Consider the following 26,372-nt stretch of genomic DNA (forward strand, 5'->3'; position numbering starts at 1 on the left):
AATAGCAGAATAAAGACGTCAGAATTCAGGACAACAGACTTCAACATTTCCAGGGAACCGAAAGGCAGGATCCCATGGGAGGATGCCCTGAAGGGTGAATAAGCCCATGTGAGCTTAGCCAGTCTTCCAGGACAACCTCCACAAATTGCAGAGACGGTGCATCCTGATGTGCAGGAAACCAAGCAGGTCACCAGCTTTGCTTAACTGCTTAATGGGGAAGTCCTGATGGAGCTCAAGTATGAAAAAAGGACTGTGCAGAAGGTGAAAGGAGGTATGGGATACCCAGGGGGGATACAGGCAGGCAGAGGGTATGTTAGGAAAGTTTAGCCAGAGTTGAAACTCCAACGGATTATAGGGCAACAAGAAGGACTTCCGTAGGTATGACCAGCAGGGCGAGGGAGGTTCTCCTCCCCCTCTGCTCTGCCCCACTGAGGCCACAGCTGCGGGGCTGCGGCCAGTTCTGGGCCCCCCAGTTCAAGAAGGGCAGGGAACTGCTGGAGCAAGGCCAGGGCAGAGCTGCCAAGGGGATCAGGGGCTGGAGCATCTCCCTCGTGAGGAAAGGCTGGGAGACCTGGGTCTGTTCAGCCTGGAGAAGAGAAGGCTGAGGGGGGATCTCATCAGTGCCTATAAATATCTGAAGGGTGGGTGTCAGGAGGATGGGGCCGGGCTCTTTCCAGCGGTGCCCAACGCCAGGCCAAGGGGCCACGGGCACAAGCTGGAACACGGGAAGTTCCACCTGAACATGAGGACAAACCCCTTCCCTGTGTGGGTGCCAGAGCAGGGGCACAGGCTGCCCAGAGAGGCTGTGGGGTCCCTTCCCTGGAGACATTCACCCCCCGCCTGGACGCGGCCCTGTGCCCCTGCTCTGGGGGTGCCTGCTCAGGCAGGGGTGGGACGGGATGAGCTCCAGAGGGCCCTTCCAACCCCTGCCTTCTGTGATTCTGCTTGCCAGCAAATGAAGTCAAAAGAAATGTGGGTCTGCTGCTGGATGAGGCAGGGAACTCTGTGATGAAGGACACAGAAAAAGGCTGAGTTACGCAGTGTTTCTTTGCCTCAGTCTTTATTTGGGAGATCTGCTCTTGCTCGTGGCGATTTGGGGTGAGAGGTAGTGCCCATGGCAAGGATTGCATTGGACAGGACCGGCAAATTGGACACACGCAAGTCTGTGGAAGGGGGTGGGAGAGGTAGCTCTGTCTCACCTTGAAGAGATCATGACAACTGAGAGGTCCCCAGTGACTGAAAACATTGGGCCTGTCTTTAAGAGGGTGAGAGGAGAACTACAGGCTGGTAAGCCTCGCCTTGGTCCCCAAGAACATTATGGAGCATGTCTTTCTGGAAGCTGCTTCCATAGCTGGGAAGGTGGCCGGGAGGATTCAGCATGGATTTGCCAGGGCAAAAATGTGCCTACCCAACCTGCTTAGAGATGGGGGAAACCACCTTTTTTCCGGTGGGCAGTTACGATGAAACCTGGGTGCTGAAAGTAGGAGGTGAGTAAAGTCAGTCTTGAAATAGCCAGTCTATTAGAAATTGTTACATAAATCACTGATCAATAACAAAATCTGACTTCAGACCTGCAAATCACTATCAGATTTCAAAGATATACTTCTTAAAAACAAAATCCAAAAGCTTTCTTCACTAAAAAGAAGGGTTACTCTTAAACATACATCAGTTTGTCTTTTCTTTTTTTCTGTTCGCTGGTAAATATCTGTCTTGGATTCTGCCTGTGCTTTTAAATAAGAGATCTTGCCAATTTGATTAACAAAAAAAATTGTCTTTCTTGATATCAGTCCAATATTTGGTAGATAACCTTTTATGGAGTATTTACTGCCTTTTTCAGGTCTCCGAGCTCTCTCTCGCAGCTCACCATTGACCCGGTCAGCGAAGGAGGTGCGGATGGTGCATAGGGAAATGATGCAACTAAATGTTGAGCACCGACAGATTCATTTTTAAGAAATTAAAAAGTTAACTTTGCATAATGCAGCTTTGTGCTGGTTTATGATGATCAGTACAGCTTTTCTGGGTGCTGTTTGATAACTCTTTCCATAAAATGACAGGTTATGTAAATCTAGTAAAACTTTCAATTCATGTCCACTTCTGATACTGTTTGGTGTCTTACCTTACAGTCTTACAATTTGTGCCTGTCCTCAGTTTCAGTATTAGGTTTCAAATGAAACAGAGTTGCTCGTTTTGCGAATAGGAAAAATATCGACCATCCAAATGAGTGTTTAAAGTTTAAAAGTTGAGAAAAGGCAGAAGAAAAGTCAAATTTCTCTTCCTTTGTTCAGGAAATGATGGAGATGTGTTGCCAAAATCACCTTCTGTGGAAGGTTGGCTATCACACACTTCTTTCTCTTTTTCAATTAGTTGAAAAGGATCTGTAGGCTTTAAATATGGACCACGTGATTCAAGCTTTTATTTTATGTTAGTAAAATAGAAGAGTATGAGACTGCGCTCTGTTTACTCACTAGAAGTCTTTGGGACCGCTGGGGAGACCTGGAGGACTTGTGGCTCGGGTTGCAAATGCCTGAGTCTTACAGAAGATGGTGATCTGATGAGGCTTGTGACTTTTCTTGGAAATGTCGTCTTTGTTACTTTATCTGTTTTGGGTTCGTCTTTGTTTTGCTTTTCTGGTTATTATTAAGACACGCTTGTCTTGCCCAGCTCTACGCTGAAAAGAGAATTTTACCAGCCATGACACCATACTGAAATCCCATTGGTGCCCTAGTAGGTGTAACAGTTTAGGGTCTGTTGGTGTTTGTTCTATGCAGCATTTTAAATCTTGACCATAAATTTGCTTGGCAGGGGGATACAATTACTTATAGTATTTCTAGCCATGATTGCAGGTGCTTAATTTGAGCACGTACCCTCTGGCGTTGATGGGTGAGCTATCTGGTGACTTTTTTCTCCCCCTCTTAGCTAAAATTTCTTTAATTCTTGCAAATCACGTCTTTAAAAATGAGCGTTTTTCAGCCTGATGTTAATGAATCACACGTTGGCAATGTTTTCCCTGACGTGATAAACAATTGTTCCGTTAGTCTGTCAGATTAGTGAGCCACAAACTCTGAAATGTTTTACGTGGTTTTTGTTGGGCTTTTTTTAAAAATGCTTATTTTGACAGCCATTACAGTCTGTCCTGCAAATATCTTGGTCTTTATAGATCTTAGGCTTTAACAGTTTGAAGTGAGTTAATATTTTTGCTTGTGAGTCTGAGCCCCCTTGGGGGTTTTTTCTGGATTTTTTTTTTTTGTTTGGTTTGGTTTTCTCGGGGGAGGGTGGAAGGGGGGGGGTGGTTTGGTAAAATTGGATGCCCATCATGTGCTAAGAAAGGCGCTGGAGCTTTATTTTGATTCAGAAATTTCCAGCTATCTGGAGCTGGAAATCAGATGATGAATCTTTATAGAACACCTAATAAAGAGCTGCAGTTAGTCATCCTTGTGGCTTTGGCGAGCAGCATTCTTTCAGGTATCAGCACAACATCTCTCTCTTACTCAAGGTGTCCTCTTTTCAGCAACACTTCATATTAGTACTGAGATCTTCATCATTTGAAACCATTAAAGAGACCGATATTCCTCTGAAACAGTAGTTGTTAATCCTGCCCACATTCTGGTTTGGGAATTATCCAGATTCTCTGCAGTTCCAAGTGGTTTCAAAAGAAGTAGTTTCCTTCTTCCTGCTGTAAATCTTTTCTCCTGTGCTGCAGTCCTTTGTTATACAACCGCAGTATTCTGCAGGAAAGATGGTCAAGTGAAATGGTTCGTACATGGAAAGGAATATTATCCTTGCTGGTGATGTTGGAGAGTATGCTGATCGATGGTTTCCTTTTGTGAGCTTTGGTTCAAGACTGCTTTCGATTCCTTTTTTCCTTCTGCTTTACTCTCTCATAGGTCAGTAACTTACCATTTGTCATCAGTAGAGGATTTTTCTACTAGCTGGAACAATTAGTCTCTGTTAGACATCCAGTGATAAATGGGAGAGGAGGGGGAAAAGGTTAACAATTAATTTTGTTTCAGCATTAGACTTCAGCGAAGTTGAAGCGTGCCACTTGCTCACGAAGGGAGGTGATTTGTGGAATTTTTCATAGACAATCTTGTATGTTTTCTTGTGAGAACGCAGCTGGATCTTGTCCCAGTCCCTGCAATTTATCTGTAGACCATGGGAATCAAATGAAAATGTACCGACTACACCAAACTCTCCCTAACATGAGGTCCTGTATCATTATCAGGGTCTGAGCGGGAGTGAGCGCTCAAACTGCCTTCGGTTTGGCCCCAAAGCTGAACGTGATTGTCATTGCCTGCCCTGACTTTTGCCCAGGCTTAGTTTCCAGATGATGAGTACTGGAGGCTCAGTCTGGTCTGGGAGCATCTTCCTAACAACAACTGTTTAGAATCATAGGCTAGAATGAATCATGGAATCTTTAAGGTTGGAAAAGACCTCTAGGATCATCAAGTCCAACCCCAACCCAACACCCCCAGGCCTCCTAAACCATGGCCCCAAGTGCCACGGCTGCACGGTGTTTGAACCCCCCCAGGGACGGTGACTGCCCCACCTCTCTGGGCAGCCTGTGCCAGGGCCTGTTTAACAAAGCCCTGCAAGGCTGCTGCAGTCCAGTGCTCTTCTATACAAAGCAAACCCCAGACTTGTATTAGTGTGTATATCTGTGTAGCTTTCATCCATGCATTGCAACAAGGTTGAGGGTTCCCTCTCTGCTGGGATATTTGAGGTTTTTAACCTGGATTTTAATTCTGGTAGTGATGTAGAAACTCTCACCTGGAAGATGTTGGAAACTCTTCTGAAGTCCGTGTGACAACTTCACAGTTGTAATAGAGGATGGGTATTTTTGCAGGTATTCAGAAAGAAGCCTGACAAAATGTATCGGGATAACGATAGAGACCAGACCGGATTACTGCCTGAAGCGGCATTTAAGCGACATGTTGTCCTACGGCTGTACGAGGCTGGAGATTGGAGTGCAGAGCGTGTACGAGGACGTGGCCAGGGACACCAACAGGTGAGAAGAAAGCTTCGGTGCGAAGCTGAGCGTGGCTGCTCGCTCTGTGCTTTCTGGAATGCTCTTGAGCTGCGTGTTGTGACTTGTTTGCTTGAACACCTGTTTAACATTGAATGTTGAAACATTTAGCTCGTTTCCTTGCTTGTGTGGCCGTATGTCTGTTAAGAAAAAATAATAAACCGCAGTGGCTTCATGGATTTCTTTGTGATACTCTGTAGACCATGGCTTGAGAAAATGGGGTTATTTGTGATGTTTTATTTTTAAATCACATTCTTTTCCTGTATTGTACATATCTTCCTTTTTTTAATTTCTTCATAAATAAATGCAGTTTTGTGAAGCAGAACATGTGCCCAGAGAGATCTCATAGTTCTTGTCCTACATAATTCATAGTCTACAGGCTTGAGTAGATACAATGCAGTATAATCTACTGGAGGTACTTTACCAGCAAACAGCACGTTCTCTACACCAGATACCTTTTTTTACTGCTGAATATTGGAGAGGAGAGATGACATTGGCAAGTACAGAGGGTGAGGCATAGCCAGAAACAACACCTGTTGATAGATTAACCACAGTCATTCTAGGCATACAGTATCTCCAGGGATCACAAAATAAATTCACAAGAGGCCTGTGATTTATTCCTTGTCATATTGGACCTATGGCTAAAAGAATGGTTGTCCTGCGTAGGACAGTGCGTGATACGTTGTTCATCTCATCCCTTACACGCAAGTAAGCCAGTCTGTCTCTTTTTCTATTGCAAGTCTCATAATTCTATTCAGATTTTGAAAGTGATTTTTTTCTTGTTGTTTTTTCACTTCTGATACTCGTACAACTTGCCTTCATTCTTACTGCGTATTCCAGTCGCCTACCAAAGATGTTTAATAACCATAATCATACGTAATGACAGAGAGATTATGGTTCAATAAGCAAAGCACATTTCTGTTAATACCTACCTTAAAGGCAGTAGTGCAAAACTGAAAACGTTGGACGTTTTCTTTTAGAGGCTTAAAGAATCCAAAATGAGTTTCCTCCTGCAGGTTTAGCTGCAGTATTGCTGGTTCATGGAAGTGCCAGGTGTCACTGCTATGAAACGGTCAGGCTCCGGGTCTCAGTAGATGGGAAGAGCCATTTATTGAGTGGTCCAAGAGTTAAGAGCTAATATTTATAGGTGGTGCTTTCCTCCTCTAGATGTCAGAGCTTTCCAAATGAAAAGATCCCTACCTAGGAATGTAGCTAAATCTCACTCTTGGACTAGATGTATTCATTAATGGTTGATTCTGACACACTGTAAATCTAACATGAATTTCTCTTCAGTTTTAAAAACTTTTTTTTTCACCTCAAATCTTTTAAAGGTGTCCCATCCTGAGGTGGGACGGTAAAACCCCACTCAGCCATCCCTTCAGTCATTTTTGGTCTTCCTCTGGTTTTGTCTGTCACATCAGAACTGGTACCATAAATCATTCAAAGCAGCGTGCCACTTCTGGCTCGTAGGTTTGCTAATGAACCCTTGCTTGAATGCTGATGAATCAGAAGGAGAATGAAGTACTATGTTACTGACTTGCTTTTGCTCAGAAGTAATCCTGTATGGGATTGTATTTTTGAAAGCTGCTTGCAGAATTCCTAAAAGGCCTTGCTGCAGGCTGTCCCAGAGCAGGGAAAACGCAGGCTGTTCACTCAGATATCTCCCTCTAACTTTTTCCGACAACAAATTGGAATATACTTTTAGTGAAGGGTGATTCAAGTTTCTCTTTCTTTTGAAATGACCTCATTTTGCTTCTGTTCTTCTGCTACTTTGTGGGGGCTGTGTTTTGGCTTTAAACTTTTAATATTTTGCTTGTAGCAAAATGTCAGATTACAACCAATTAGGCTAACTGTTTGGAAATTACTTTCTATTATGTTCCATAAGTCATTAGTGAGGTTTTTGAGTGCTTTTGGTGGCTGTGAGGCAGAAAAATATTCAAGAACAGATCTAGGCATCAAATAATCAAGTTATTGATGCAGCTTAAATTCCACTTCTAATAAGAAAATAATTTTTATTCATGAAGCAAGTCTCCATTCACTCCCCTCGGGGTACTCAAGGTCTTGAGTAATACTGTCCTTGAACAGTCTCAGAAAAACACTGTAATACTTCTGAAAAAAATCGTAAATAAAACTATAGTCATAAAACTACATGTAAGGTTTTAACAGAGGCAGAGTCTTCCAGTAGAGAAGAAGGAAGAGGTCCTTAAAACAAGGGAAGTAGCTGTCTGGTTAATGTTGGGTCTCAGCAGAAGGCATGCCTTTGTAGAGATGCCCAGATGGCGTTAATTCTTCATCCAAAGGACTGTTGAGGACAAGAGTCACCTGCTGAGCTCATCTGTTGGCAAAGAATTCCAAAAGACAGGGTGAACTGGTGTGAAAGTGTGACGGGAGGAAAACTGGGATTGGAGAGGGAAGAAGGTAGCAGGTGCTGAGAAGATGGAAATGTCAAGCCAGTAGTGGAAGAGCCCTCCCAGAGGGGAAAGAGCAAGAGTAAGGACTTTATGGGAAGACTGATCTCAGGTGATAGGGACCTCCTAGTAGCTGTTTTTAGTGATAATGATTGCTGTTGTGGAGGCAAAAGGCAGCTCCAGAGCTGTGGAGGTGGAGGAAGGGAGGAGTTTGCTTGAGGCTAATGAGTTATGCGAGAGTCAACCTTTGTTCCTGCAGTCACTTGTGCTCCCACTCTCTCCAAGCAAGCTGGAGTTAGTTTGGTTTGATGTCAGTGGAGAAGAACGAGAAATCCTTCAAAAGTCCCAATCCAGGCTATGTTTCAGAGGTTTGGCACCTCTCAGAAGTTTAGAAGAGTTTGTGTTTCTCTAAAGGGAGTACTTGAGAGCTCGGCAAGCATGTTGCAGGATGATTCACTAGCTGGCTGGTTTTCTGTAGCCCCATCCTTCTTCTCCTTTTGCCCTTCTGTTGCTGGTTATGCTTCATTTTGATTATACACAGTCTTCAGTGCAGTGTGTCGTGGCTTGTGCTGTGGCATCAACTTGTGCCATTGCTTTCCAAATGGAATTTCAGCAGCTTTCGAAAGTTTCTCAGGCTGTGATTTGAATGGCTGTAGCCCTGGTAGGATTCACCTGCTAAAGTAGCAGCATACTGGGCTACTTTTAGCCCCTAGTGCAGTTTACTTTATTAGCATCCGTGTTCGGAGTCTTGGGTGGTGGTAAACCGATAATGAAACTCAACCTTTCTCACTACCTAGAGAATGATCTCAAACATCCCAAAATATGTCTTTCTGTGTGATCCTGACTCTCTTTTCTCTCTTCCCAGGGGTCACACCGTGAAGGCTGTGTGCGAGTCTTTTCACTTAGCCAAGGACGCTGGGTTTAAAGTGGTGGCGCACATGATGCCTGACCTACCAAACATGGGGCTCGAGAGGGACATGGACCAGTTTGTTGTGAGTATGGCTTAAAATAACAGGGAGTTTCTAGTGTGTTCCAGCTTTGTCATCTAATGCTGCTTCTCTTTCTTAGCTCAGCTATTAGTTACGATCCAGGCCAGAATTGTTTCTTAAGGACAAATAATTTAAAATTCGTTTTTGAAGGTGGAGGGTGAGAAAGATTTGTTGAACTACTTCATCCAGAAAATTATATCCTTGCCTCATGAAAGACTGAGTCACTCGTGTCTCTGTGGAATATAGCTCTTCCGATATTAACCAGGGCTCTTGCTTTTTCCAAGGTGTTTTTTTTCCTTGGATTTAGAATACTACATGATTCAAAGCTAAAAGCATAGTCTCTCGAAGGTAATTAATTGCAAAGTAAAGTGTATAGGTGTATTATATCGCATCTCTGTTCTTGGCTCGGTGCTATTCAACGTCTTTATCAATGATGTGGAAGAAAATATAAAGTTATTTCTAGAGAAACTGAAATGAGAAAAGAGCAACTGGTAAACAGTGTAGGGAACTAACCACTTTGTCTGGTAGCGTGGTAGATTTTTCCATTATTTAATTTCTTTTAAAGTCAAAATTGATTATCTTTTTAAAATAGGGCAGAAATTGCCATCAGGATACAGGAATCGGGTGTATTTCTGTGCAAGGTCAGACTAGGTGCTTTCTGGCACTAAGAAGCTATCAATGCGATGGGATATATTGGTTAGGAGTACAGGCAGAAAGCAGCGGTTTGTCTTGGTAGGCTGTGAACAGGCATGTCTAGAAAGAAGCAATCGAAAACACAGCTGTACGGTACGTGAAGGAAATTTTGAAAACTGCGGTAGGTACTTTTTGTAAGGGGTTTTGTGCCGAATTCCTTGAGCTCTTCAGAAACAATGTCATAGTACTCAGCAAATACTACGTTCGTGTGACAAAGTGAGAGGCAGGGGCAAAGTGACGTGCACGTGGTCAAAATTCCTGCCCCAGACTCTGTTGCTTCTGGCTTATTTTCTTATAATGCTGAAGGAGAGGAGATAGAGGTGGGCATCACGTTATCTGTGTTTTCATATAATTACTTGTGATGCAGGGTACGGCAAAACCTGAGTCCCTTTCTCAGTATCTCATGAAGGTGCAGCTGTAGTGCTGGGTTCTTTATGGGCCTGTCGTTACTGAAGAAATACTAAGCTGGAGAATATTTGTGGTGGAAGAATAGCAATACCGACTACAAGATTTAAAGAGCTAACCTTGGGTAAGACCCAGAAGAGAGGAGACGGTAATCTAAGGTATTTGCAAGATGTAAAACTGAAGAGGGAGGAATTATTTAAGGTAGAATTACAAGCTTCCATAGAAAGTATTTGGTGATTATTATTCTTTGCTGCTTATTCATGATAAACGGCTAAGGCTTTTCCACTGTTGGGTCTGGAGTTGCTCCTGTTTCATTGCAGGAGATTTAGGGAGTCTGTTTAAAAGGTATAACTCCAGTTTTGGCGGGCCAGCAGGCTCCCTTGCTTGTTAGGGGAAGGGTAGCGCCATGCTGTATTTTGTCCATTTATTAATGACAACTTTTGCAGAAATAGAAGAGGCAGAGGGCAAAGTTTTCAGAAAGAAGAGACCAGAATGTGGTGAAAAGGCTGGAATTGTGAGAGAGGGGATTAAAAGAAAGCTGGGAAAATAGTTGAGCATAGAAAAACAGGAGAAGGAAAAAACTGGGCAGAGGAGGTCAACTTGTTAGACTATTTCTGCCAGAGAAGTCCCTTGACTTTAGGAGCTGGGAAAACAATTGTTGATGGCGGGCCAGCTCTGGGACACAGCAGGAAGGAATTTGCACGTTGTGATGGGGAAGGATGAGAAAAGCAAGAGTAGATGAGAATGAGGCCCAAAGAGGATTAGGACATTTTTCAATTTAGAAAAGGAAAGGTTAAGATAAGATCAGAATTTTTTTTTTCTGAAGGCCTGGAATTGGCAAAAAGGCTGGTTGGAGGGCCAGGAAAGAGAAATGCTGAGCAGGGAAAAAAGAAAACCAGGTGGTAGTTTAAGAGAAGGGAATTGAAGAACACAGAGAGGGTGAAGACCAGCTCAAGTGACAGTCCTGTTAATGAGTTCAGAAATTTGAAGCGGGGCTCGCAGATCGAATTAAGTTTTGATGCCAGTGAACATACAGCTGAGGAGTTGGAGGATGAGTAATCAGTGTGGAGGACGAAGCCCTAAAGAAGTAATGGGAATGCTGCAGAGTGAGGAAGAGAAATGGAAGTTGGAGAGGCGGGCTGGTGGGGAAGAGGTGATAGATCACATCAATATGGAGAAGAATTATACCTGTGTTGTTTTAAAGAGAAGGGAGTGTGGGAAAGGAGAGAAGAAGGAATTAAAACGCCCGCGTTAGAGAGGTGCAGAGGGTCCCCACCGCAGTCGGACAGCACGTGAAGACTCCTGTGAAAGAGGCAGCTGCAGAGTTGATGCCCGGCTCAGTGATCACAGTATGCTTCAGAAACTGGAGCTGCAGGGAATGAGAGTGGAGAGGTTGTGGATCACTGTGACATGTTTCAAGATGGGATGGTAAATGAGACAGCTATCTTCTTCCTTTTACCTTCTCCTCTGCCTTTCTCATCCTATTTTAGGTGCTTTATGATTTATTTTTAAAAGATCTTTTGTCTGAAATAGGAGAGAATAGAGGGTAAAAACAGCCCTCTGTGGTTTGGTTTTTTTTCCCAGAGCCCTGCACTGGTGGACATAATACAAGTGTGCAGCAGACAGTAATTCCGTCTTTCCCGGGGATTCAGCTAGATAGTCCATTCTCTGTTTCCTACCTTAAAATCTTATATCATGGTCTCGAGTTATTAAAGCAACTTATTTGTATGTTGTGCTGTATAAATGTTGGTCTGTGCTGGTAAATATTTAGACACTTCTACTGCATAAAAATAATGTGAGAGCGAAGAGAGGAACGAAGTGGAGAGCATCTGTTGGGTTCTTACAACAGTACTAAGCTGTTCACGAGCAGCCTAGTGCTCTTTTATGCAGTATCCTCCTCGTTCCCAAAAAAAATTACAATCTTCCTTAAGATACCTCTGACTTTTTGGGACAAAGACACCTATGCCTTATCAAGGATGCTTCTCAATTTTTGCTTTTGCAGTAGTTCTAAATAAGCCTGGAGAAAAGAACTTTATTTGTTGTGATACTGACCTCCTTTCTAGCCACGTGCCTTTCAGACCAGGGAATGGTAGGACAAAAAAAGAACCGAAATGACTTCAGAAGGAGATCTAAGCACCTTGCCTTCATTACCAGTTGATATATTAAATACAGGGGCTTCTCCTGGGAAGATAATAACTTGCTGATTGTGCTGACCGCGTACTAAAAATACTGGGTGCTTCTTCAAACCGAACAAGTAATTATGGTTTCAAGACTAACACTGCTTCTGTCCCTTATGACCTATTGATTCCGAAGTGCTTCCTGCTACTTCCATCCAGCAGCTAGGATGCCTGTCAGTTCCTCTTTTGCAAGCGTAACTAGGTTTTCAAAGTTTTGTGTGTGTATAGCAACTGTTCTTCTGGAAAGTTGATTAATAATTATTCCAAACTTTATTGATTGGAGTGAGTATATTAGATCTTTTGTTATATGTATATATTCTTTTTTACAGTCAGTGGCATATGACTGGCTTTTTGCCTGCCTTCATCACGAGGGATGAAAGATTAGTACAGTTCCTTTTTTCAGAGTGGATATACTAGTTTTATGGCCCAGTTATGTCGTGCTCCTTCCCCCATCATGCCTCTCCCCTTGCTATTGAGTCTTTTACAGCCTCAGAGGATTTCCTTTCAACTTCAGGTCTCTTCACCCCATTCCACACACGGGAAAACGCTACAGGGAGGGCAGTATGCTCTGCTTCCTCCCACCACCCACGTCGTTGTGCCACGAGTGTCAGGTAGCGTACGCGCACACGCGGGCGCACAGCTACTTATTGTTGGCAAATGCAAGCAAAACAGTTAAGACCGATTCGCAGTGCCTCACGTAGCAGGTGGTCGGAGAAAATAATTAGAATAATAGCTAGAATAAATCAAGGACTCAGCGGGAATAATGGAATTGTTACCAGAGCAGACACCTCATTCTGTGGAACGTGATAAACACTCAGCTTTGCTGTTGTAGCACGAGAGAGATGAGGTGACTCCAGGGGTAAATGGTTGGGAGGATTCATGAATCACACTTGCCAACAGGGCTACCAAGCAGAACTTAGGATTTAAGCAAAAACTTTAGGAGGCTAAAGAATTCCCAGGATGCTGATACTAATTCCTCATTCTGTTGCTGCAGAGCCACAGAGTGGCAATGGTATAATCAACAAGCTGTTTCTGCTCTAGTATAAATATTATGAAGCTAGTAACGTTTATTAATGGGGAAGGTATTGCTATGTTTGCCTTTATTTTATTTTTATGGTCTTTGCCTGAGCATGATTTACTGTTGCTGTTCCTCTTGGTCCTCCGGGAGGGATGGCTGTAAGCCTACTCTCAGACAACTTTAAAGACCCTTCTTAGATGAAATAAATCTGGGGAGCAGGAAAAGGAAAGGAAACAGGGAGGAGAGCCAGAAGATTAGAAGTTTCAAGTGTGGGAAGCATCAGGGGAAGTGTCATCGCAAGCTGCTGGCAGAACCCTCCAGCTCTGAAGGCACGTGGGAGGTGGTGGATGCTGCCCAGAAATACCAGATAGGCCTTCAGTTGCTGAGTTTCCTTGAGGAGATCCATGAGGAGGTCCTGTGGCTTCACTCTGTCCATCTGAAGCCTCATATAAATAAAGCGACGAGGGTAAAAGCATAGGCAGGACCATTTAGTGGTCAGTGCTGGAGACAAGTATCAGGCTGAAAAGACTTTTGGTTCAATTCAGCAGAGCCATTCTTGCGTTCTTTAAATAAAATGCAATCATTGAATGGTTTTAGTCTGGCGAAACTTCCTTTTCTGACAGTCATGTGTCAGGCTGGGTTTTCTCTGAAGAAATTGCAAAACAAGCATTTCCCAGGAACAGAGTAATTTTAGCGAAGCGCCTGATGCATCTGGGATCCAAGTGTAAATTATGCAGAGGGCTACGGCCTCCCTGGGCATGTTGAACACGAGAGAGAAAAACAACGGTCGAGTAACGCAGTGGGTAATACGAGTGTACTTTCTCTTTGCGACGTGTTTGATGTTGCTGTAAAACTTTAAATACTATTGTATCGCCTTTAGTGTAAATAAGGAGATGGTTTTCCTGAGGGCTCTCATTTTTATCAAGGAGATGAAATTCATAATGAAACTAATATATTGCACCTCTATCAGGAGCTTTTAATAACTGTAATAAAAGACAGTTAAGCTGCTGATCTACACTGATTTTGACTCTTTGGGGAAGACAATTATCTATGTTTTTAAATATAGCTCTGAAATGTTTAGTGGGGTAAATGATTTTCCTTTCAGTTCCTACTAAGCATTTCATTGAAACACTATTATTGGCAGGTAGCCAGCATTACCTCTGAAAATCTGTCTTTTTTTTTTCCATGGGCACATTTACAGAAACAGATTAGGCAGTATTTAATGATGAGTCCTTCAGTTACTAGAGCTTCTCTTGCAGTTTTAGTAAATGTTAGAGCTAAAAAGCTCTTCACGTCGGAAACAATTAGAGTTTCATGAACTATGGCCAGCGCTGTGGTAATTTTTATGTTAATGAGAATCATGGTAGTACGGAACAGGCTATTTTTAGAAACTATTTTCACAGATAATTGCGCTCATATTTCTGCAGATAAAATATCTTGATAAAGCCCCAGTGTGTGCCCACTTCTGCAGATGGTCGAATTGTGTGCACAAAGCTGCTCTCGCTCTCCAGCAACCGGGTGGAGATAACTTTATTTGCTCGCTGGGTGTGTTTGCTGTGGCTCTGGGTTTGTTTCCTACAAAGCAGGTCAGACTTCTCTCTGGATATGCGCAGCGTAGGAAAGAAGTAGAAGTTAAAGCTGCAGCCCCTGGTGTGACAATGTGCAGAAACAGAATAGCTGAATCAATTGAATAGTTCGGGTGAAACGGATCCCTGATCTTCCGCATCGTTTGGGGATCCGTGCCTAATCTGGGTAGGGCATCACAATTTAAACCGGAAAATCCAAAGGATAGGGGGGTTCAGTAGCAGCGTGATCTATGCTACGTTGCATTGTACTGCCCAGGAACACAGTACATATCGCTATACCACTAGTATGGGCGTGATAAATTGCAGTTGTGTGGGAAAACTGCATTTACTATGGGTCTTGGATCGCTTCCTTTGTCTTTCTGAATTTGTATTTGTATTTTGTCCGCACACACGTTTTCCTCCAGCATGTCAGCTGTAGGAGTTATGATAATAACAAACATTACCGTTTAAAATAGCCTCCCATTCAGAAAGAGCTTCTGGTAAATATAAAGGTACAGTTGAGACCTTTTTTTTTTTTACCTGCACTAAAAGATCATTTCTGCACAGACCGCTGTGGGTTGCATAGGCTCACACAGTTGCTCTGCCCGTTCAAGCGTTGGTTTTTCACGCCAGCGTTCAGAAGTTGTTTTCTGGGGCTCTTTCACAAAGGCCCCTCGCCGCTGAAGTCAATAATGAGCATATGGCTGGGAACATAGAGCTGAATGGAAAGGAGCGCAGGAATAGAGGGACGGGATGTGTCTTGGATAAAGAGTGCAAATTTGCCAAGCATTTAGGCAAAGAGAGCATAATTCAATAAAATATGTAGTTTAGCACAAATCGGCAGCAGCAACTGAATGCTTGGCGTCAGAGTGGATAGACCGTGATGTCCAAATTAAATTTTTGAGGACTTAGTTGTTGGTTTTGTGTAGGTTTGGGTTGTTGGGGTTTTTTTTTCTTAATAAAATAAAAAGCATACTGGAAAAGCATAATGGTATCAGTCAAAACATAAAAGAGAGAAGCTTTTGCGCAGTTGAGTGGGGTGGGAGAGAGCACATAGCTGTATTGCTGCTCCTTATGGAAAGGAGAGGTCTGATGAAGGAGGATTAGATTATCAACATCATAGAGTTGCTGGTCTCAATGTTTTTTAGGGAAGAAGACATGCTTTACAGGGATCTGCGTTGCAAAAATTGTGTACTTATGGCATTTTTCATTGTCTTATTTCCTGTACTTAGCCCTAGGGGAAAGCTGACCCTTCCAGAAATGTAAAGACCAGAGTTCTGTGCTTGGTAAAAGTGAAGGTGAAACTTCACAGCAAATTGATCGAGGTATTCTCATGGGTTTCTCCAAAACTGCGTAATAAATGGAGACTCACTTGGAGCACCTGCAAGACGAAGCAGATGGGACTGTTCGGTGCAGTGAGCACAATCTGGAGAGATTTGTCTTGGTGTTCAGATAGCTACTGTGTTCAGGAGTCAAAACCACGCTCCAAGGTCACGCTGCCGATGCCCAAGGCCTCTTCCAAATGTTAAATGTCTCTTCTTATTGAGTTGTATTATAGAGGTGCCGGGGACTGTTGCAGACTAGGATCTCCTTGCGATAAGTTCTGTGCGAACTTGGAGAGAGGATCTATCCAGCGGAGTGTTAGACAGGAGGCAACCTGTAGATCCTGACAGTCCAGAGGTGAAAAGAGACCATGGGAATGGGATGGGAGGCATGTTCCCTCCTCACCTGGCAGCAGCACTTTCCTATACCATGTAGAGAATTTATGGAGAGTATTTATGGCGCTGAGGTGCGTAGTCTTGGTAAATAACTCGCTGAAGACACCTTCTCATCTGTGGACTAAATGGTCTTGTCAATTAGTTCGTCTCTACTGTAGTGGTTGCTTTTCAACCCCAAGAGCAGTTTGTTCCTGCTCTTACTGGAGCTGAAGATTGTGAGGATTCACTTGTGTTAGACGCTTCTGGAAAAGCTCCCTTTGGCATGTGGATTTGGGGTTTTTGAGGCTGCTGGGGAAGGGAGGAGGCATAACAGCTTTCTGCACCTTGCAGGGTGAATGGCAAGGTCCTTTACACTGCTTACTCCGGACGTTGGCAGGCAAATCCACTTTTCTTACTTGACATTTAAAGTCTACATGTGAGACATTAGAGAACATCCTACAATAAGTTCATGGATTATCCTGTTAAGTAACAACCAAAACTGTATGTTTTTGTTAATGTGTGCTATTGTAATAGTTCAGTAAGACATATCAAGGCCTTCAGTGACGCACTACTGAACAACTTCTTTAGGTTTTATTAAAAAGAGCCTCTTTCTGTAGGAATTTAATGACTGGCAAAACAAATACGCAAAATTAATATGAAACAAACTTTTCTGTTTCCCATACAATGTATTACCATGCTACTGTCTCTGATGAGCTGCTCTTCTCTACGCTAAGACATCCTAATGTTGAAGAAATTTGCAGGCAGATGGGCTAAAAATAGATGCTGGTCATTGTCACAGAACTGACACTCTTAGGGCAGAAATGTTGGGGTTGATGTCACTGTTTTCTTGGCTGAGTAGTTTCCATGATCATATTTATGTGGTGAAATTTGACAGCTTGAGTGTGTCAGGAACTGAAAGGATTTCGTTCCATAGCTGTCAATAGGCAGGAAAGTTATAACAATTAACTGGAAAATGGTCTTTGCTCCCCTGAGTGCAGAATGCTTTACAGGTGCTCTCAGGAGAGCTGAAAATGTGAATCACCTGCTTTAGAAATTTTTTGCCCATGGTCACATCTATAGGACATTTTGTCATGAGTGCAGGCATTAAGCAGAACTGACCTGATCTACTTCTGCTTTCAGCCCACCTTGGAATGAATTTTATAGAGTTACGATAACATATATAGTTTAACAGATGCATTTTGGAGGAGCTTAATTAAAAATGTTGTTGTTTTGTACTGCGTTTGCATCTGACTTCACTGTTTCAGCCAACAGGATTTACTAGAATTACAGAATCATTAAGGTTGGAAAAGACCTTTAAGATCATCGAGTCCAACCCCCAACCCAACACCCCCAGGCCTCCTAAACCATGGCCCCAAGTGCCACGGCTGCACGGTGTTTGAACCCCCCCAGGGACGGTGACTCCCCCACCTCTCTGGGCAGCCTGTGCCAGGGCCTGACCCCTCTGGCAGGGAAGGCATTTTCCCTCACACCCAACCCAAACCTCCCCTGACGCAGCCTGGGGCCGGTTCCTCTCGTCCTGTCCCTGGTGACTTGGGAGCAGAGACCACTGTAAAGTCACTCCCCTAAAGAACATTTGAATGGCCAGAAAGTGTTGCTCTTTGAGGACAGGTGACACCTGATGGACCTCAGAAACCGTGGCGTATTTGGCACAAGTAATTTCGACATACTGTCTCTCTCTAAACCCAAGGCAGCTTTGGAAATTCCCCAGGTTATATTAGAAAAACGTTTCAACTGTATTGTTGTTCTGTGTATTTATAATGAGTGTCAAGTAAAAATACCTTGAAGAGTGGGTGTGCCCGTAGTCAGCAGAAAAGCAAGCTCTGGCTTGCCGCAGGTGAAATGCTAGGGAGTTTGCTTCCCTTCCGTAGAGGGCTGACGTGCCCTGTCATCACTGAACGGTCCGCGCTGCGTTCGTGCTGCTGGCTTGGCACACGGTGTGTATACAGTCGCGCTATGTAGCACATACGCATTCATAACATGCATCACAGTAAATATTATTTTTCACCGTTCTCTCACCGAGTGGGAAACTTGATCTAAAACCATCTCATTTATCACGACTCAGAGACTGCAAACAGGTGGTGGTCAGAGCAGCTAACAAGTAGTATTTTACTATGTTCTGGTAACTTAATAAGAAGTCGAAGGTCACATAATTGAAAGATATTAAATTACTTCAGGATGACCACCTCAGCTTGCTGTTGGCACCGCGTTTCTCTGCGACAACTGGTGCTTGATGATGTGTGTGTTCCCGGGCTGCTCCAAAAGGCACAATTTAGCATATCCTTCTCGGTCACTAGGCCATTGTCAGTATCAGTGAATGCAGATCCTATCGCTGCATTTTAATTTGACTAGCATTTACAAGAAAGAGGGGAAAATGCAAATTTCGAGTTAAAATGGAGCTGCATTTTTAGAGCCACAAGCTTCTATTAATGCATATAATTAAACTACTAAGTGATTGTTCGTTCCCTGTAGAGTTGGAAGTGTCATTCAGCGCAGGAGCTTTCAAGTGCTACCAGTATTCATAGTTATAAATAATACAGCTGATGGAGATAAGGAAGGCTGTAATATGGAGAGTTAAGATAATGTTCACCTTAATGTAGTCAGACATAAATTTAATCATCTGTTTAATGCAGGGACTATAGAAAAGGAACCAATTCAAGAATCAGGTTGAGTGGCACCTGATTGCTAGTGGACAGTCATTAAAAAATAGATATTGGTGACCTTTATTTTTAACAAAACCTGACATTTTAGTAAATTGCTTTTAAAAATTGCTGCGCTTTCCTATAACTGATATCTCCTCAAACAGTTGAACATCTCGAGAGCAAGAAGATTGAGGATGGCAACCGAATCTTTGGTCTGTAAAAAGATGAAGTGGAATCCCATAAAATTTTTTTTTTCCTCTTTGGAGAGAGGAGAGCTGCTGCTTTTGGGTGTCTTCACAACATGTTTCTAATTTGTTCTGTACTTGAAGTAGTCAGTAGAATCAGATTAGAACTGCAAGGTAAAAACTTTTAATATTGGCTGAGTTGTGCTGTTACTGGACTTGAAAATAGAACCAAAATGCTGTGTGGTCTCGTTAGGATCCCAAATCATTTGACCTTTCTCTTGCAACTCTGAACAGATACATGGGTGACTAACGGGGTTTCTGTTTAAAAAGGTTGTTGCAAACACATATAGAATCACAGAATGCCCTGAGCTGGGAGGGACCCACAAGGACCGTCGAGCCCAGCTCCTGTCCCTGCACAGGACACCCCAAATTCACACCGTGTCTCTGAGGGCCTTGGCCAAGCGCTGCTTGAATATTGCCAGGCTGGTGCCGTGATGCCTCCCTGGGGAGCCTGTTCCAGGGCTCCACCACCCTCTGGGGGAAGGACCTTCCCCTAATGCCCAGCCTCACCCTCCCCTGGCACATCTCCCTGCCGTTCCCTCGGGGCCTGGCGTTGGTCACCAGAGAGCAGAGACCAGCCCTGCCCCTCCTCCTGCCCTCGGGAGGGGGCTGCAGAGCGCCATGAGGCTGCCCTCGGCCCCCTCTGCTCCAGCTGAACAACCCAAGGGACTCCAGCCGCTCCTCGTACGGTTTCCCCTCTAAACCCTTCCCCAACTCCGTGGCCCCCTCGGGACACTCTCCAGTACCTTTATACCCCCAATGTCCTGCGGCGCCCAACGCTGCCCACAGCGCTCGGGGTGAGGCCGCCCCAGCGTGGGGCAGAGCGGGACAATCCCCCCCCTCGCCCGGCTGCGATGCAGGGCTCGGTGCCCCCCAGGGCACGGCTGCCCCCTTGGCTGCCAGGGCACGCTGGGGGCTCGTGTTCAACCTGCCGTCGGCCAGAGCCCCCCAGTCCCTCCCTGGGGAGCTGCTCCCCAGCCCCTCGCTCCCCAGGCGTCTGTACAGCCGGGGCTGCCCTGCCCCAGGGGCAAAACCCGGCGCTTGCCCTTGTTAAACTCCATAGGGCTGGTGATTGCCCAGCTCTGCGGTGTGTCCAGACCCCTCTGCAGGGCCTCTCTGCCCCCAGGAGCACCAACAGCTCCCCCCAGCTTTGTGCCATCAGCAAAGTTCATTAGTGTTCCCTCCAGTCCTGCATCTAAGTCATTAACAAAGAGATTAAAGAGTACCAGCCCCAAGACGGATCCCAGTGGAACCCAGCTAGTGACTGGCCGCCAGCCCGATGTAACCCCATGTACTCTGACCCTCTGAGCCCGACCCATCAGCCTGTTGCCCACCCCCTGCACGACATGTTTACCCAGCTTGTGCTGGGCATTTTGTCCAGGAGGAGACTCTGAGAGACCGTATCGAAAGCTTTACTGAAATCCAAAAAGATCGCATCGATTGGCTTCCCATTTTCACATGGAAGTGAAATATTTGAGTTCAGGACTTCATCTCCTGATTTTGCCTCCTCTTATATTCTGATCTTTTTTTCATTTGCATAGTGTTACATTGACTTTTAGTTTTCAACTAATGTCTGTTTTCTTGGACAGTAATTACAATTTTTAAGACTCAAACAACTGATGGGAGTTGGACAAAATGATTCCATCGTGCATTGTGATACATCTGTCTTGACGGAAAAATCAGTGGCCTCTTGGCATCTAAATGACTGATTTTACACCCGCTGGACCCTGATTATTCATGGTGGCAGTGAGTTTATGAGGTGGTGGATGAATGGATCCTATAGAAGCCATTAGCTTTAATAACAGGGAACTTCTGCAACAAAGGCATATGCTAGTAAAATCAATTACTGTTCTCATAAAACATGTTAGCGGCTAACTTGTATAACCTTGTAGACTGAATGTGTGTTGATGGGATCTTATTAAGATTCATTGTTTGTAATTCACAGAGCAGCTGTTCCTACAAGTAAAGTATGTTTAATGGAGCTCAGGTGAAGCAAGAAAAAAAATAATTTTGAATTCCAGGATTCTGTGGTTCCTCATTATATTATTTGCTGTGAAAAAGTAGAGTCACAGAATCGTTTAGGTTGGAAAAGACCCTTAAGATCATTGAGTCCAACCATTAGCCTAACACTGCCAAGCCCACCACTAAATTGTGTCCCTAAGCACCACGTCTACAGGTCTTTTAAACATCTCCAGGGACAGTGACTCCACCACATCCCTGGGCAGCCTGTTCCAGTGCTTAACAACCCATTCAGTGAAGAAATTTTCCCTAATATCCAATCTAAATCTCCCCTGGTGCAACTTGAGGCTGCTTCCTCTTGTCCGATCTTGTTACCTGGGAGCAGAGACCAGCCCCCCCCTCACTCCAGCCCCTCTCAGGCAGCTGCAGAGAGCGAGAAGGGCTCCCCTCAGCCCCCCCTTCTCCAGGCTAAACCCCCCCAGCCCCCTCAGCCGCCCCCCAGCACACTTGTGCTCCAGACCCTGCCCCAGCCCCGCTGCCCTTCTCTGGACACGCTCCAGTCCCTCAAGGTCTATAGAGAAAAGTACTCAACTTTAATACCACATAAATTGGGGAAGGTTATGATGAACATTATTTTAGGGTAGGAAAATGACCATGTTTATGATCATTTAAGTTTCAGCTGATCTGAATTGACCCTTTTTTATACTACAACTAAACCACTACGGTAAATTCTCACATCCTGTTCGCCCTCCACACATGCAAATTTTTAAGTTTTACTCTAGCATCTGTCTTTATTGCACGAGACATGTTAAACGCTAGTTGGCTTACAGTCTTTAGCTAGAGGGGAGAAAACTTCAAAGAAAATTGGTTTAGTAGCTTTGAAGTTGCTTGTGCTTCCATTTGGAATATTTATGCATGCGAGAGCACTGCGCCGCAAGTGATTCAAAAGACTGGAAATACTTAAGGATCCTTTCTCTCTAGGTCATCTTTAACCTCTAACTTCACAGCGCATTAGCAGGCGTGGATTTAAGCCCTGATGGAGTGCTTGCTAGAGCTGATGGAAGGCCTCCTGTTGACTCCAGTGATGCTATGGATGGTGGTCTCTGGAATAAATGTTTTAGGGATTGGATTTATTTTGTCAGTAAACGGTTCTGAACGTTTTTATCAGTCGAAGACACCTTTTAAGGTGTCTAATTAAAAAAAGAAAAGGCTACAATTCCTACTAAAGCTTGGCATGTGTTGGCATTTTATAGTTCCTTTGTTTCATGAGAGACTTAATCAAAACTGTTTGTAAACAGGAAAAGGTTAAGCCTTTAAACATTGGGATTTACAGAAATTATTTAAAGTTTACCGCTGGAAAAAGGGGTTCAGAAAAAATAAGGAGACACTGCTTTGTTGTTCGAAATTAATTACTTCTGAAATAATTAAACTTCAGTAATATTTTGATAAATATGTTGAGAAATAAATATGAAAATCTGTTCCTCTTTGAATGCCAGCATTACTGAAGTATGAGGTAGCATTATCAGCTGGCTTAATATGTTGACGTAAAATATGCGGTCTGTATGAAGTGGCAAAAATTCACAATGTGATTAGAAACCTTAACTTCCGACCTTGCCTTTGCTGGATGGCTTTAACCTCAGTGCCGTGGTGGTGCCTTTGCCTGTAATCTGCAATGTAAATCAGCGAATGTTTAAATATTCCGACTGGTGAATCATACACGCTTTTGCATTCAGTATCATTGCGAATATTAATACATAATCTTACTGGAAGCCTTTTTTCCTTGCTGGAGCGGTTTGTTTACCTTCGTATATCTCGTTGGGGAAGCATCATTGCTTTCTTACCTGAATGGCTTTCTCTTCTTCAGTCCTACTTGGCCATAGAGCTCTTCTCGTTAGAACAATCACCTCTTACACAATTTTCTTATTCCTTCTTTCACAGTTGCTTTGTTTTGCGTTAGAGCACCTCTAAGCACTCACAAAAGATGGAAGTCTGTCCTTTTGGGTTGTTCCAGGACAACAGGGTTCTGAATTATTTTTTGGACCCTAGACTACCTCATATGCTATATAACTTTGGATCACACACCTGCTTCAGCGGGCTGCTTTGAAAATGATTTATTTTCCCCCCCCTTCTTTGTATCTAGAGCATCAGATGCACACTAGGGCCAGCACAGAAGGGGGTAAGAGTGGCCAGCCAAGGGCAGAACACGTCTGCCTTCTCTGACAGCCGCCTGTGATAGTATTGGCCTGTAAAGTCAAGCTGAACCCTTGGGGCAGAGGGGAGGACACACGCTTCCAAGAGATGCATTAAGCAGACATAATGGTTCCCTGCAGTCACATGGCGGCAGATCCTATTTCTGACCTTACCCACTTACTGGGAGTTGGACTCGATGATCTGTATGGGTCCCTTCCAACTTGTGATATTCTGTGATTCATCAGTGGTGCTCAACAGACCGCTCCGTAACCCAGCCCAACACCGAAACAAAAGAAAAGCACTCTCCTCAAAATGCCTGTTGGGCTCTCCTGCATCAGCGAGGTGAGTCATCCTGGTCAGGGGTCCATCGGGAATCGGAGCTGGCACGAGGTTGGGAGCAGGACGGCGTGGCTGGAAGCCTGGGCAGGGCAGGGAGCCATTACATCTGCTGCCTGCGGAGCTGCAGCACAAACCAGCCCCAAGCGTCACCGAATAAGTCCCTTATGTCCTATCCTCAGAGGTGGTGGTGATGATTTTAGAATTTCACAGAGCTGGCAAGATAAGTATGTTTTTTCATCTCGTGATGGTGATGTGAGATTCGTGACGAACAGGAGTGTTTGTAGAGCACATAATGAGACCTGAGGAAAGGAGGAGACCAACCTTGTATCTACACACGCTCCAGAGTGAGCACCTTGACTTTGGGGTTCAGGGTCAGCTGTCTTTATCTGCCTTTGGCCAACTTCCTTGTAAAGCATTTACATTCCAGATGGCCCAGCTTAATGGGATACAAGGTCTGTTGCCCGTCTGGGGTAGTTGGTCTTGCGTCTTGGATACTCTTTGAGGAGAAATGAGTTAGATGTCGCTCCTGGAGGCTGAGGGTGGAGAATGTGGGTCTCGCTTTCTGGGTGAACCAAATTGTTCAGCAGTTCTGTAGCGAGGTGAGCACAACGAGGCTGTGCCTGGCGAGTTCTCGCAGCAGCAGCTTTTGGCACAACTGTTTTGCAAAGCTGCAGGTAACTCAAGTCACTGAGTTGATCTGAGTTAAAACAACACTGAAAAATATCAAACCAGTACCTCCCCCTAGTGTTGTTTTTTTTCTTTATGGGGCCATCTGAGACTTACTGCTCCTTAAGCCAGCAGTGCTGCTGCGATGATGATGGCTGAAGCTTCATCAGACCATGAATACAGGATCTGACCGTTAATTTTACTGCAGCAGCGTGGACTTTACCCACGGTCCAGATCTTGTTTTGTCTCTTAAACTGGCTCGGTTGTCCCTGTCTCTCTGTTCATGAGGCTCAGGAGGATGGTCTGCCTGGAAAAGATATTTTTTAACGGGTTTCTTTTTTCAGCTGGATTAGCTCTCTGGTTTTTCTCCGCAGCTGCACAGCAGGCAGGGTGGCACAGGAGCGCGGGCGGGCAGGGCAGAGGCTGCTGGAGCTGGCCCCAGGCTTAGGCAGGGTGTCTGCCAGGAACGGCCTGGGCTGACGTGGTCCTGCCATTCCTCTGACCTTGCTCGCCTCCTCCCGTCCTTGTGCTGGACCTAGCATGCACCCAAGTCTGCAGATCCATTCTGGTGTGCCTAAGCTAGCAGCGAACCATTTGCTGCTTTTTATCATGTCGAAGTACGGTTTTGTGAAGCACACGGAGCCAACATTTCTGCTTAGTGCTGCCCAGGTGGGGAGGTCCTGCTCCCAGCAGGCTGCTAATGGCATTTTATTTCAACATCAGGGCTTGCTGGAGCACTCCAGGAGCTGCTTTAACACACAGCAGCAGTAGGAAGTGTAGCAAAATGTCTGAGTGGGTCTGGGCCACGTGAATGTGTTGAAGCACTTCAGCGAAGCGCTGGTGAATACCAAAGCTTGCGCAGCAACTGGTGGCACCGCAATAGCCTGCCGTTAACTCAGCTTTTTTTTATTACTATGAGAATACCATGCTGGAGAGGGATCAAGCAGTGGATTTCACATGTGCAACAGTCTAATCCAGTATTAGATCTGGCCCATAGATGCTATTATAATGAGGGCCATGTCATCCCTTAAGTTGATTTAATGGTTGCTTGGTTCAGGGGCCCTTGCCTGGTTTTGATTTTTTTTTTTCCTAAGTGATTTTATTTTCGTTGTCATTACTGAAATTTCATCTGCAAAAAAACAATGTGATTGTTGTGAGGTGTGAGCTAGTGCTGTTCAATTTGCAGTTCTATACTGGGATTTAGTCACAGAAGTTAGTGGGAGATACAGTTTGTCCTCCTGTTCTCTGGGATTGTTCAGAACATCATTGTAGAATAAATCTGTTTTTCTTCATTGCTATTCAAATGATGTGTCCCAGACACATTGATTAATCTCTAAATGTGGTCTGCTGAGATTGAAGATAAGTACACTCATTTCTATTGTTCTAATTCTGAGCAGAGTCTGTTACAATAAACGGTGCAATATCTATTGAATTCATGCTGAAAGGTAGAACTAATGTACAGATTTGACATCGTAGCATTGTCATGTGGGGTTTTTTTTCTCTTTAGTAGACTTCCCTTTAAATCTAGAACGTGTTCTTTCATTTCTAAAAATGTCGTAAACTGGAAACTCAACATCAGCCGGTAATTCTTAAACCATACTTACAATTCCCTTTTACAGAATCTGCCTTGAAATTAGTTTTGTTGGGGCACTAAAGCCCCAGGAAATGTAGTTTTGTTTTGCCCTGACTTGCATTTTTGGTTCCACTTTTGCAGGAGTTTTTTGAGAATCCTGCTTTTCGTCCAGACGGCATGAAGCTCTATCCGACCCTAGTGATCCGTGGCACTGGGCTGTACGAACTCTGGAAGACTGGAAGATACAAGAGCTACCCCCCCAGCACGCTTGTGGATCTGGTGGCCAGAATCCTGGCCCTTGTCCCGCCGTGGACGCGTGTGTACCGTGTTCAGAGGTAATTTTCTGTGGTGGGCCTTGTATCTTGATTTATTGTACTTGGAAGGATGCTTACTTTAATTACAGCGAGGCCTGACTCAGCCTTTTCTTATTTTTCAGCCCTAATCGTTAATGCAGTAAAGATTTTTAAAACTGCTTGCTACCTATTCAGAATGGGAAAGGCCAAGGGGAATGAGAAGCTATTTAAATTGAACTGCCTGTCTAACGCACCCAGAAACTTCAAGATTTCCAGAGGCCTTGCTTTTGTTGCCAGTCAGACAAGAGCATAGGATGTGGCACACGTAGTACTTTAATGATACTGGTAGATAATTGCCTCTTGACTGTGGGTGAATTTTCCTATATTTATTGCAGGAGCAGCAAGGTGTGTCTTTTTTTTTGCTATAGAGACTTCTTTTCTTTCCCTGCGGGTGTTGCAGGGTTTTCATAAA

The 26,372-nt window shown here is 44.3% G+C and overlaps 1 protein-coding gene across 1 annotated transcript in view; it reads left to right on the plus strand.

Annotated features, from left to right (window-relative positions):
• ELP3 (elongator acetyltransferase complex subunit 3) overlaps positions 1–26,372 on the plus strand; it is a 98,781-nt gene that overhangs the window by 28,979 nt on the left and 43,430 nt on the right. Inside the window, exons 8-10 of the mRNA XM_064448309.1 lie at positions 4,844–5,005; positions 8,297–8,423; positions 25,749–25,942. Of these exons, the coding sequence (XP_064304379.1) occupies positions 4,844–5,005; positions 8,297–8,423; positions 25,749–25,942 (483 nt within the window). The remainder of the gene's footprint in view (positions 1–4,843; positions 5,006–8,296; positions 8,424–25,748; positions 25,943–26,372) is intronic.

Source organism: Phalacrocorax carbo, chromosome 3 (genome assembly GCF_963921805.1).
Source record: "Phalacrocorax carbo chromosome 3, bPhaCar2.1, whole genome shotgun sequence".
Taxonomy (NCBI): Eukaryota; Metazoa; Chordata; class Aves; order Suliformes; family Phalacrocoracidae; genus Phalacrocorax; species Phalacrocorax carbo.